Source organism: Myotis daubentonii, chromosome X (genome assembly GCF_963259705.1).
Source record: "Myotis daubentonii chromosome X, mMyoDau2.1, whole genome shotgun sequence".
NCBI classification, from domain to species: domain Eukaryota; kingdom Metazoa; phylum Chordata; class Mammalia; order Chiroptera; family Vespertilionidae; genus Myotis; species Myotis daubentonii.
In genome coordinates, this window is record NC_081861.1 from 17,843,604 (window position 1) to 17,857,025 (window position 13,422).

A 13,422-nucleotide genomic window follows, 5' to 3' on the forward strand; every position below is an offset into this window, starting at 1 on the left:
AAGGGGGAGTGATCAACCAAAGGACTTGTATGCATGCATATAAGCCTAAAAGATGGAGGCAGACACCAGGGGGGTGAGGGCATGAGCGTGGGAGGTTGGGGGGACAAGGGGGAGATAAGGACACATGTGTAATGCTTTAATCAATAAAAATATAGGGTGTGGCAAATATAGGTTTACAGTTATCCATGTGGAAAATAATATAATAACTAATAAATAATAATGCAAAAAGTGAAAAAAACAATAACAATAACAAAAAAGAGGTACCTCATACCCCATCTAAAGCCCTGTTGGATTGATCATCTTTGCCTAACTCCATCTCAAAGAAAGGAGAATAGGATCTGTCTCCTACCCCACCACTTGGATCATGGACTGCATGTGCTATTTTGTTCTTGGTTATTTCAGTGACTTTGTATGTCTCATGTCTTGGTTACTGAGGGGGCAATCTTGGTTAGTATAATTGTCATTGCTTATCTCTAAATGGCAAAGACATAGATTAGTGATTGCATCTTTATCTCAATCTATCCATACGAAGCTGCTTTTTAAGAATAAATACTTAATTTCTCCCAAAAACAATGTTAGAAAATTCTAAGGATGTAACAGTGTAACTCAACTCCAGTAATGTGAGTACTAGTGCAAACTTCTTTTTTAAAATGAAGGGATAAAAGGTATTGGGATAACAATGGTTAATAACATTATATGTTTCAAGTGTACAATTCTACAATACTTCATTTGTATACAATAAACCCTCGATTTTGTGGACCTCGATTTAACAGACTTCAGTTTTAAGAACAAAATTTCCAGTCCGTATGTCATATGTGAAAATTAACACCCTGATAATTTAAAAATGTTTTTTTTAAAAATTTGCTAATAATTAAATTAACAGGTTATTTTTTGTTATTAATTCACTGTTATTTTTAACAAATTTTAGTGATTGGGCCATATGTTGGAAAAACACTATGGTAATTTTTCTGACATAAATAAATATTACATAATAAACTATAGTCTACATATTTAAATCCAAGGGTCACTGCTTGTAAACAATGTTTAGCCAATGATCACACCAAATCACATACAGTAATTGGTTCTGTTTCCAGGTAGCATAACTTTATGCATCATTTTTAATGCAAGCCAACTGATTTTTCGATGTGTGCTAAGCCATGCCCAGCTGTGTGCATTTGTTTACTCGTGGTGACTAGTGAATGCACACATTTACTAGATCTATTTAGTATAAATTTAAAATTACAGTAATACATATAGAAAACTTACATGTGAGATTAAACTTTTCATACATACTTAATTTTAATTACATGGATGTATATACATAAATAAAACCAGGTAAATTAATTTGTCAATTTTTAACATACAACTTTGGAAAACCTACTTTATTTTATAATAGACTTTTGGCTTTAATGGACATCCCCATGCCTAAATTAGTCTGTTATGTCGAGGTTTTACTATGTTGCATTGTGTGCTCACAACCCAAAGTCTAATCTCCTTCCATAAACATATGTGATCCACTTTACCCTCTTCAGCCTCCCCCATACTCCTTTCAGTCTGTTAGCTACCATACTGTTATCTGCATCTATGAGTTTATTTGTTTTTTCATTTGTTGCTTTTATTTTTATATGAGTGAAATCATATGGCTCTTGTTCTTTTTTTCATCTGACTTATTTCACTTAGCACAATATTCTCAAAATCCATCCATGTTGTGACAAATGGCAGTATTTCATCTTTTCTTAGTACTGTACTGCATATACTGTATATGCCAAATCTCTTTGGACACTGTTTCCATGTTTTGGCTACTGTTAACAATGCTGCAATGAACTTAGGGGTAACATATATCTTTTTTTTTCTTTTTTTTTCATTCTTAATTTCTGGAGTGCAACTTATCTATATATACACATGAAATTTTTCAGAAGCAGGTGAAGTAAACAAAAGCACCAGTTCTTTAAATTACACTTGATCACGTAGACGGGCAAGTCTCTGAGATAGTTCATCCTGTTCCATGGAAGCAACACTGGTGCCAACAGATCCTGTCTGACCCTGTGGTAGTTCCATATTGAGATCAAGGCCAGCTTCATCTGCCATTTCTTGAAGCAGCATATCCACTTGGCTTTGTGGTGTTGTTAGGGTTGTAGTACTACTCATTGTGTCTTCCATTTGTTGTGTTTGAACATCCAGTGTTTCAAATTGGTGTTCAAATTTGTCCATCAGGGCAGAAATCTTTTCAAGGTTCATACTCCTCAATGTAGCATCCATAGATTTAACTACACCTGCCATGGACTTGGTTACCTTGCCCATTGTTACTGCAGTTTGAACTCTGGCTGCCACAGCATCAACCCTAGCACTCATTCTCAAGAAATTAATTGCTTGGTTCTTCTGGCGGATTGCATTTTCAGCATGTATTCTTGCAACTTCTGTATTCCCTTTCTGAACAGCCCCGCCCTTCTGCGTTCCTCAAAGATCATGCCACCGTAACATATATCTTTATGAATAAATGTTTTCAAATATTTCAGATAGATACCCAGAAAGATTGATGGGTCATATGGTAGCTCTGTCTGTTTGTTTTAAGACACCACCACATTGTTTTCCATTGTGGTGGCATCAGTTTGCATTCCCACCAGCAGTGTATAAGGGTTCCTTTTTCCCCAAATTATCTCCAGCACTTATTTCTTGTCTTATTGCTGATACCATTCTAACAGGTGTGAGGTGGTATCCCATTGTGTTTCGATTTGCATTTTCCTAATAGCTAGAGAAGTTAAGCATCTTTTTATATATCTGTTAGCCATTTGTATATCTTCTTGGGAAAAGTTCAGGTCCTTTTCCCATTGTTAATTGGATTGATTTTTTTTAAATGGTTGATTTGTATGAGCTCTTTTTATATTTTGGATATTTGGATATCCCTTACCAGACATATTGTATACAGTTATATTCTTTTACATGGTTCATTTTGGTGATGGTTTCTTTTGCTGGTAGTCTACTTTTCTGAAGGGTCCAGATGAAGTTAATCAGGCACTAGAATAAGGAAGAGGTAAAAGTAGATTGAATAATCATAGGAGATGTATTATAATTGTTATTATCATTTTCTTTATTTTAAGCTTAAAAAAAGCATCTGAAAGTGTTCTAAAATACAAATTTGCTTCTTTTGTTTTCTTGATGCTAACTAAATCTTTAGTATAAGCTGGAAATATATAGAAGTAAAAACTTACTAGAAATTACATTCTTGGTTATTTTATTATCAATCAGTAAGAGGAATAAAAATGGTTAGCATCAATTACCTTACTAGATAACAATTGGAAAAGTAAAATTAGATCCAAATGTAATGCTGATAATTGGCATATTTTGGCTTAGGGAGACCTTATTCACATGTCCTGTGATTATACATGCCTTCTTCATTAACAAGGCTGTAAGTTTTACCCCTGCTCCCTGATCAGAAAATGCATTCATTTAAGCTAATGTGGCACAGGGTGCCTTTCTCTGGCTGGAATGTTCTTCCTGATGCTCTTTGCTGACTCACTTTTAAGGTTCAGGAATAGGCTTTTTCTTCGGTCTCTTCCCTGTTCCAACTTGTAAAGTCTAGGTGAGGTGGCACTCTTAGGTACACTTCTCTCATAGCCTGTAATAAACAGGTTATTGGATTGCATCTCAAAGATCAGACTCATAAATATGCAGACATATCATTTCAGAGGACATCAGTCTGGTTTAGAAGGGATGTGTGTGGCAACTGACAGTAGCTTAGTATGGTTACTTTGGTCTCTCAGTCCCACAGAGGTGGTTTGACTGATGGATCCAGATGTCAGTAGACGGATCTCAGTCATAAAGACTAACGAAACACCTACCGATGTTTAAAACTGTTTGTAATACTATTTGTTAATTGATCTCAGTAAGTGAAACTCTGCTATTATCCTAAACAATCTTCAATTTATCAGGATTTATATGTATATACCATTTTTACCAACATTTTTAAATCCTTGGGCAGCTGCCCACATTAGTGTTTGGTCCAGGTGTCCATTTCACAGGATCCCCCATATATTGTGTCTCTCACATAGTCATGCACCAGTGCATTTACCTGTATGTCATCTACACCACGATGTAGACTTCTTGATTGTAGCCAAAGTGTCTTATTCATCACTAAATCCCTAATATTTAATATGATGCCTGACATATAGTAGATGTCCAGTGTTACGGGAGTCAACATTTATCGGATGTTTTCAGTATATGACACCAAATTAGGCACTACCTCATACAGTTATAAGGTAGTTTGTATAATTATCCTCATTACATATATTAGGAAACAAAATCATACAGTTGAAAATGACTTAGGTCACCAAGCAAGTAGGTGGCTGAGATATGACCCAAGTTTTTTACCTTCAGAGCTTTTGCCCTGAACTATTATGCTTCCTATATCCAAATCACCACACCAAAGAAAACAAGTACCTGTGGTACTGTACCAAGGCTTAAACCTGTTACCACTGCAATCTAGAATGGACTATTATTTATAACTCAGCTATGGTCTAGGAAACCAGGGAGGTATTGTATAAGAAGCATTACCTTGTGTAGAAATGATGGTAGTTAATGGCAAACAGTCCCACTGAAAAGGTTAGGCAGATAGAGACTCAAAATATAACCCATGCCAAGGGAACTGACAAATAGCAAGAGGTTTCAAGTGGACGGTTGAAGTCAGAGTCTCAAGGGACTGTTAAACCAGAAAGAGTAGCCATAACATTACCTGTGTTTGTAAGAATGTCAATCAGCTCAGGGTGCTGAATAAGCATCTATTTAAATTCCTCATTTATTTTTTATTTTTTTAAAATATACTTTATTGATTTTTTACAGAGAGGAAGAGAGAGGGATAGAAAGTTAGAAACATCAATGAGAGAGAAACATCGATCAGCTGCCTCCTGCACACTCCCTACTGGGTATGTGCCCTCAACCAAGGTACATGCCCTTGACCAGAATCAAACCTAGGACCCTTGAGTCTGCAGGCCGATGCTCTATCCACTGAGCCAAACCGGTTAAGGCTAAATTCCTCATTTATTGAGAACCTTCACTTGGTCAGCCACTGATGACACAGAGATAAGCAAGCTATGTCTCCTGGAGCAACAGAAAAGGAGATTCTATATACTCGCACAGACTTGGGTGCACAGTGGGTACTAGCATTGCCTTGTATCAATGGCTGCCCAGCAATAGTTGATTATAATAAGGCATTCTTAATGAGCAGTCACTTTACAATTCAGGCACTGTTCAATCTGCTTTCTATGCTTTAAAACATTCTAGCCTCACAACAGATCTTTCAGGTAGATATGATTAGCATTATCGTGATGAGAAAATGGCAGCACAGGCAAATTAAGAGGATTGCCGAAGGTCACACAGTGAGTCAAAGTCAGAGTTGAGACTGGAACATAGGCAATCAGGCTCCAGAGTTTGAGCTCCTACCTTCCAAAGCACTTAGTGTTACTCATTCCCTAGCTCCCTTTTATTTAATCACATTAATTCATTCATTTATTCACCACAGCTTTGTCGAGAACCTACTATATGTTTAGCATAGGACTGGGTGCTGGGGATGTAACAAGGAAGAAGATAGGCCAGGTCCTAATGTCAATATAGAACTGTTAATTGGCCAATGAGATTCAAGAAAGCAATGACTCCCCACCTGTCCCCTTTGGGAGCCCAGGCATGTTCCACCTCTATTGCTAAAAGTTGCACATACTTCCCAGTAAAGGCCAATACTCAAAATAATCAAGAGGGACTCCACTCACTCTCATGACTACCAAACCCTAGGACTTTGGTTTGAATCCCTTCTGTGTTGGGATTGGTCAATGTATGAGTAATAACAGCAAACAATACAGCCACTGTATGAAAGGGAATTCATACTGGAAATATTTAATTCCTGGAACCAAGGAATTTAATTCAACAGAAAGCATATTGATTGAGAATCTGTGGCCACACTATTGTCCTAAGAAAAAATGGCTTTGCTTGTGTAAACTTGATAGCACTGGTCTGAACCTCCCTAAGGCAGTGTGGACCAGAGTCAGCAAGCTAGGAAGTGCATTTTGAATGAAAGGACATATCCAGATGTATTTGTCTGTGGCTATCTTATTATGGTAAATACTTAGTGTTATCACATAAGTTCAAGTATGTTTTTGCAAACCAATGCCACCCCAATAAATTCAATAAAAATAAATAAAAGTAGAGCTGATTATAAACGTACAGAGAACAAGGTAAATGGATGTTTAAGATGTTCCTATTTTTGAGTTCAATGGTGAATAACTGAAAATTTAGTTTTTAAGGATAGCAACAGGAAGGAAGAAAAAAACTACCTTTTGAAAAACAGATTTCATCTGGATCACATGGGAAGCCCTTCCACAGTGGAACACAGGCTATTATCTGCAAAATGTGTTGTGCTTAGAGTCAGGCAGAGGATTCTATATTGCACCTCCACTTTGTATAATTTTAATCCCCATTCTGCCTTTTTTACTCTGGTTTCAGTATCAATTTTGTTTAATTGGCATGGGTCTGAAGACCAGTGATGCTAGAAACCAGTATTTTTGATTAACCAAAGTAAAGCAAATTTGAATTCCAATGTACAGATTTTGACAGGGAGCTCAGAACAGGTCCCTGAGAAATTTTATTTTATCTATTCAACACACATTTGCTGTGGGCTGAATTCTGTGCTGTAGGCTGGGATACAAAACTTAATGATATACATTTCCTGACTCAACCAGTTTGTAGTCTACTGGGAGAGTAAGACACAAACCGATGAATGTCAGATGGGAAGTGAGTTCTGAGAGATCTGAAGCTGGGTTAATTCTAGCAGGAATGTACATTTGTGGTTGGGGCTCTCATAAGAAGGCAAAAAAACAAACAAAACATTGAGTAGCAATACAGATGTAGGTTAAATAGTTGTGGTTAAGGGGACCAGCTTTTGCATCAACCATATCTGTGCCAAGACTATTTCAGGACCTAGGAGCCAAGAGGCTCTGGGCAAGTTATTAACCTCTCAGAGCATCCATTTCTTAAACTACTAAAGAGTTTTACCCAGAGAAAAGATAGACTCAGAAATCTGCTTCAGGAAGATCTCCCAAGCATCTGTGTGGAGAGTGGAATGGAGGAGGAGGCAAGGCTAGAGGCAGGAATGGAGAGGAGAGAGCCCAGCTCTGTTGAGTAAATCAATGTCTCCAAATGCAGGCTCTTTTATATGCATTGCCCAGTGTTTGGCAGTGCTGGTGCTGACAATGATTCACCATATACAGTATTTACTTCAGGTTTGGCAGGTGGCCAGGGGCCAGTGAGGAGAGCTCCCCCGCCTCTCTGCTCAACACACAGGGCCCATTCAGTATCTTCCCTTTAGCCGATGGCTGGGCTTCTTGCCCTCCAATCCCTGGTCTCCATTGGCCCTGGGGAAATGACAGTCCCTGGGAATCAGAGAGACAGTGCTCTTCCTCATCATGCTCAGCTGCCCTACTGTCTAGGAGGTCATGGATTGTCCTAGAGGCAGCAAAGCTTTTAGTGTATTTGCTGGGTAGGGGTGTCTCATGGATGTATACTCTGTCTACCTCTGCCCCCTCCTCAACAGGATGTGGGAAGGCTGTATCTCTGTTGGACTGGAGCCAAGATGCAAGAAAGCTCAGCATCTTCGTGCTCCCTGGATGCAGAAAGACTTGTTCCTGCTCACTGGGACACTGCTCGCTTGCAAGGGAGATTTTAAAGCAGTTTGACGTTTTTCCCAGGATATGTTTCCTGCTCTGGTTTTGGTGATATTCTTCAAGAAAAGCAACAACAAAAATAGGGCCTATGTCCTTTTCTCTGTTAATTTCTCAAGAAATGCTGCTGTAAAGAAATGCTGCTGTGTTTAATTGTTCTTAAACCAATTTCCCCAATGTATTTGGCATTGAACTCTTTTCCCCATCCATCTGTTATCAACTTTATTGAAATAATCCGAGGAAATGCCACTGTAATGAATTTGAGAGGGTTGGGAGGGATGTAAGGGTGTGGTGTAATGGAGAGTGACTATTTTGGAGTCAACATTGTACTTTATTATCTGTGTGACTAGACAAATCAGTTAACTCTGTTAAGCTTCTGTTCCCTCATCAGTAAAACAGAGATAACACTTAACTTGAGGGCTGTCATGAGGATTATCTGAGATGAAATAGGTAAAGCTTCCAGTAAATATAAAGTAATTAGTAGTTATTATTTCTGCAGTGTGGAAAATCATGAATCTAGACTTCCTAAGATTAGTTCTCCTAGTACATCCGTATTCGCTCATTAGGGTTTTAGCTGCAAAACCTGCAGCTGACACAAACATGATTTATTTAAAATAGAACATTGGATTGATTTTAGGACCTAGGATAGAGGCAGAATATAGAATGACTTTCATTTCCTTCATGAAAATTGGGGTCACATGGAACTTGGATCTATGCTTCCTAATAATGAACAATGTGGGCACACCTTGCAAAAAAGATTCTTATTCTTCAAATCTGTGACATTAAAAGTTAACAAATTTTGTCATTTGTTCATTGTTTTTGTTTTCTACCTGCATAGGAAAATCAGGTACTGGACTTGAGGTGTGAGGAGATTCTGATCAATAGGAAATGCCATGTGATATCTGGGGCCCTTGGCTTGCCTAAAACATTTCCCCACCTGCTGGCTGTTGCTTGGAATCACATATCACAAAGCTCTTCTTTCTATGTTTGGCTATAATAACTGCTGCATATATGATAGATGTACATTTGGATGCATGGATGGATGGATGGGTATATGAGGCACAAAGTTCTGGTGCTGTTACTTTGATAAATTATTCCTTTGTATACACTGGCCCTTTCATTATCTGAAGATATCTATTTTGAAACCTCTAACTTGTCTTTTCTCCCAGCTACACATTCCCAGTTTCTTCTGCTGTTGCCTGTATGTCAGTCTCAGTCTCACAATCCTCTGACATCCTGCCTGCCTTACCAATTAAAGCACGTCCCTTATCCACAAACACCTTTGCTGGAGGGAAGTCTAATCCACAGCCCATACACTGAGGCCTCTCTATCATGTGCCATAAACATTAGGCTCTTGGCAGCTCCTGCCTCCACTGGCCCTGACCTGGTTTTGTAGTTCAGAGGTCAGAAGACAGGAAGGGTCTTAGTTTTGTGAGTGGGAGGGGAGAAAGAGTGGGAACAAATGTCAGCAAATGACACTCCCTGACATTACTTCCCCTTTCTCAGAAGTGGTGTTCTGTTGGTTGCTTTCCCACAGCTGAACTTGTCATAAAAGGAGCTCTGTTCTCCTAGGGTTTGTTAATTGCTGTATCACTGGGTTAAAAAAAACACAAAAAACTTCAAGAATGTAGGGAATCTTGTCTTAATTCATTTTGATATCTAGTCCCTTATTGCATTGTCAGTTTCCAATCTTATTTTTTATACACCCGAAATTAACAATTTAAAGTCATACTGACATACTCAAATTTTCAATATTTAAATAATTCTCTATGCTAATTAAATGTAAACTACCTTAGCTGTATCAAGTTTCAGCTCTGCATATGACTCAATAGTTATAAAATCTTTTGAATTTTGTCAAAACCTACTATTCCAAACAGGTTTCATTTTTTTAAAGGAGAACTTCACTAGTATCTAGTGAATATCTAAGCCCTTTAGTGTAGATTTTTTGACAATTCTCTAGTACAGCCAATACTAGCTATACTTGAGAGCTGGCTTTGATCCTTTGATCTAGTGATGATGTGGGTGTGAGTATGGGGGAGGGAAAGGCTGCCAATTGTTCACTTGGTGATTTATATAGCTCCTTTCATAGGATTAGAGTGAGAATCCTAAAGAAAACAGCATTGTAGGAAGCCATAGTAATTAGGAGGTCTCTCTTTAGCTGGACTAAATTATCAGAGCCATCCCAGTGACTTGGAAGTCATAGAGTCCATTTCATTCTGTGCTTGAGAAGGATTCCCCTAAATGGAAATGAGAAAAAAGCCAAGGTTGCAATACTTATATCTGACAAAATAGACCTCAAAGTAAAGGCCATAAAAAGAGATAAAGAAGGCCACATCATAATACTAAAGGGATCAATACAACAAGAGGATATAACTCTGGTAAACTTATATACACCCAATACAGGAGCACCCAAATACATAAAATAACTTCTGGAAGATATCAAGGGAGAGATTGATAGCAATACAATTATAATAGGGGACTATAATACCCCACTGACACCACTGGATAAATCCTCTAAACAAAAATTCAGCACAGAAACAGCAATCCTAAAAACTCACTAGATCAGATGGACTTAATAGACATATTCAGAACAGTTCACCCCAAAGCTACAGAATATACATTCTTCTCAAGTGCACATGGGACATTTTCAAAAATAGACCACATATTGGGACACAGGCAAAGTCTTTTCAAATTCAAGAAGATATAAATCATAACAAGAGTCTTCTCAGACCACAATGGCATAAAACTAAAAATCAACTACAATAAAAACAATGAAAACAAATCAAACACTTGTAGGCTAAATAGCATGCTATTAAACAATGACTGGGTTACCAAAAAGATCAAAGAAGAAACAAAAAAGCATCCTGGAAACAAATGACAATGAAAACACAACAATCCAAAATCTATGGGACAAAATGAAAGCAGTCCTGAAAAGGAAATTGATAGCTCTACAGGCCTACCTCAAAAAAAAAAAAAAAAAAGAAAAAAAGAAAAAAAGAAAAAAATGGTAATAAATTATCTAACCTTGCATCTTAAAGAATTAGAAAGAGAGCAACAAGAAAAGCCCACAGTAACCAGAAGGAAGGAGATAATAAAGATCAGAGCAGAAATAAATGGCATAGAGACAAAAAACAAACAAACAAAACAAAAAATACAGAAGATCATTGAAACCAAGAGCTGGTTCTTTGAAAGGATAAAAAAGATTGATGAACTTCTAGCCAGGCTCACCAACAAACAAATAGAGAGAACCCAAATAAACAAAATCAGAAATGAAAGAGCTGAAGTAACAACTGACCTCACAGATATATAAAGGATTGTAAAATATATACTATGAACAACTCTACTCCAACAAACTGGACAACCTCGATGAAATAGACACATTCCTAGAAAAATACAAGCTTCCAAAACTCAATCAGGAAGAATAAAAAAAGGTGATTAGGCCAATAACTACTGATGAAATAGAAACAGTAATCAAAAAGTTTCCAGCAAACAAAGGCCCTGGACCAGATGGCTTCACAGGGGAGTTTTATCAAACATTCAAAGAAGAACTAAAGCCAACCCTTCTCAGACTATTCCAAAAAATGAAAGAGGAAAGCACACTTCCAAGCTCTTTCTATGAAGCCAGCATTACCCTAATCCCAAAACCAGATAAAGACTTCACAAAGAAAGAGAATTACAGGCCAATATCCCCGATGAACAGAGATGCTAAAATCCTCAACAAAATTCTAGCAAACCGGATCCAGCAGTACATTAGAAGGATCATGCACATGACCAAGTGGGATTTATTTCAGGAATGCAAGGCTGGCACAATAGCTGCAAATCGATAAATGTGATACATCACATAAACAAACTGAGAGATTAAAATCACAACATCATATCAATTGATGCAGAAAAGGCATTTGACAAAGTCCAACACCCTTTTCTGATATAAATGCTCAGTAAAGTGGTAATAGAGGGATCATACCTCAACATAATAAAAGCCTTATATGAAAAAATTACAGCCAACATCATACTCAATGGACAAAAACTAAAACCATTTCCCCTAAGAACAGGACTAAGACAGGGATGCCTGCTTTCACCACTCCTGTTCAACATAGTACTGGAAGTGCTAACCACAGCAATCAGATAAAAAGAAGAAATAAATGGCATCAAAATTGGAAAAGAAGAAGTAAAATTTTCATTATTCACAGATGACATGATACTATACATAGAAAACCCTAAAGACTCCATGAAAAGATTGTTAGACTTAATAAATTAGTTCGGCAATGTGGAAGGATACAAAATTAATGCCAAGAAATCTATGGAATTTTTATACACCAACTAGAGGCCCGGGGCACAAAATTAGTGCACGGCGGAGTCCCCTCAGCCAAGCCTGCACCCTCTCCAATCCTGGACCCCTTGGGGGATGTCTGACTGCCAGTTTAGGCCCGACCTCCAGGATCGGGCCTAAACCAGCAGTCGGACATCCCTCTCACAATCTGGGACCACTGCTTTCTTACTGTGCACCTGCTTGCCTACCTGATCACCCCTAACTGCCCCCCCCTTGTTGGCCTGATCATCCCCAACTGCCCCCATGTCAGCCTGGTTGCCCCAGCTGCCCCCAACTGCTGACCTGGTCATCCCTCACTGCACCCACCTGCCAGCCTGGTAGCTCTATACTGCCTCCCCCTGCGGGCCTGGTTGCTTCACGCAGCCTGCTGCTCAGTCATTTGGTCGCCCCTCACTAACCCCCCTGCCAGCCTAGTTGCCCCACACAGCCTGTTTGGTCGTCCATTCGGTTGTGATGATTGCTTAGGCTTTTATATATATAGATAGTGAACTTACAGAAAGAGAGATTTAAAAAAATTATCCCATTTACCATTGCACCAAAAAATAAAAAAGATACCTAGGAATAAACTTAACTAAGGAGATAAAAGACCACTACTCAGAAAACTACAGGACACTGAAAAAAGAGATACAGGAAGACATAAACGGAAGAACATACCGTGTTCATGGATTGGTAGAATCAACATCATCAAAATTTCCGTACTACCCAAAGTAATCTATAGATTCAATGCACTCCCCATTAAAATAACAATGGCATCTTTCACAGACCTAGAACAAACTCTCCAAAAATTCATCTGGAATAAATAAAGACCCAGAATAGCTGCAGTAATCCTGAGAAAGAAGAATAAAGTAGGAGGGATCTCAATTCCAGATATCAAGCTGTATTACAAAGCCATTGTTATCAAAACTGCCTGGTACTGGCACAAGAGCAGACATATAGACCAAAGGAATAGAAGAGAGAACCCAGAAATCAACCTAAACCACTATGCTCAATTAGTATCTGACAAAGGAGGCAAGTGCATGCAATGGAGTCAAGACAGTCTCTTCAATAAATGGTGTTGGGAAAATTAGACAGATACATGCAAAAAAAATGAAACTAGAACACCAACTTACACCATACACAAAAATAAACTCAAAATGGATAAAGGACTTAAATGTAAGACAGGAAACCATAAAAATCCTAGAAAAAGCCATAGGCAGTAAAATAGCAGACATTTGTCGAAGCAACATATTTATCAATACAGCTCCTACGGCAATGGGAACCAAGAAGAAAACAAACAAATGGGACTACATCAAAATAAAAAGCTTCTGCACAGCAAAAGAAACCATCAACAAAACAACAAGAACACCCACTGCATGGGAGAACATATTTGACAATGTTATCTCCGATAAG

General features: G+C 38.1%; 1 protein-coding gene across 1 annotated transcript; it reads right to left on the bottom strand.

Annotated features, from left to right (window-relative positions):
- Window positions 1-1,880: 1,880 nt before the first annotated feature.
- Window positions 1,881-2,434, bottom strand: LOC132225106 (charged multivesicular body protein 1B1-like). Its single transcript, XM_059680339.1, has one exon. It carries the CDS (start codon window positions 2,350-2,352, stop codon window positions 1,954-1,956), a length of 399 nt encoding a protein of 132 aa, XP_059536322.1. The 5' UTR covers window positions 2,353-2,434; the 3' UTR covers window positions 1,881-1,953.
- Window positions 2,435-13,422: the final 10,988 nt, after the last annotated feature.

What these genes read in the sequence shown, in the direction of transcription:
- LOC132225106 (XM_059680339.1), bottom strand. Translation starts at nt 2,352, where the DNA reads ATGAGTGCTAGGGTTGATGCTGTGGCAGCCAGAGTTCAAACTGCAGTA.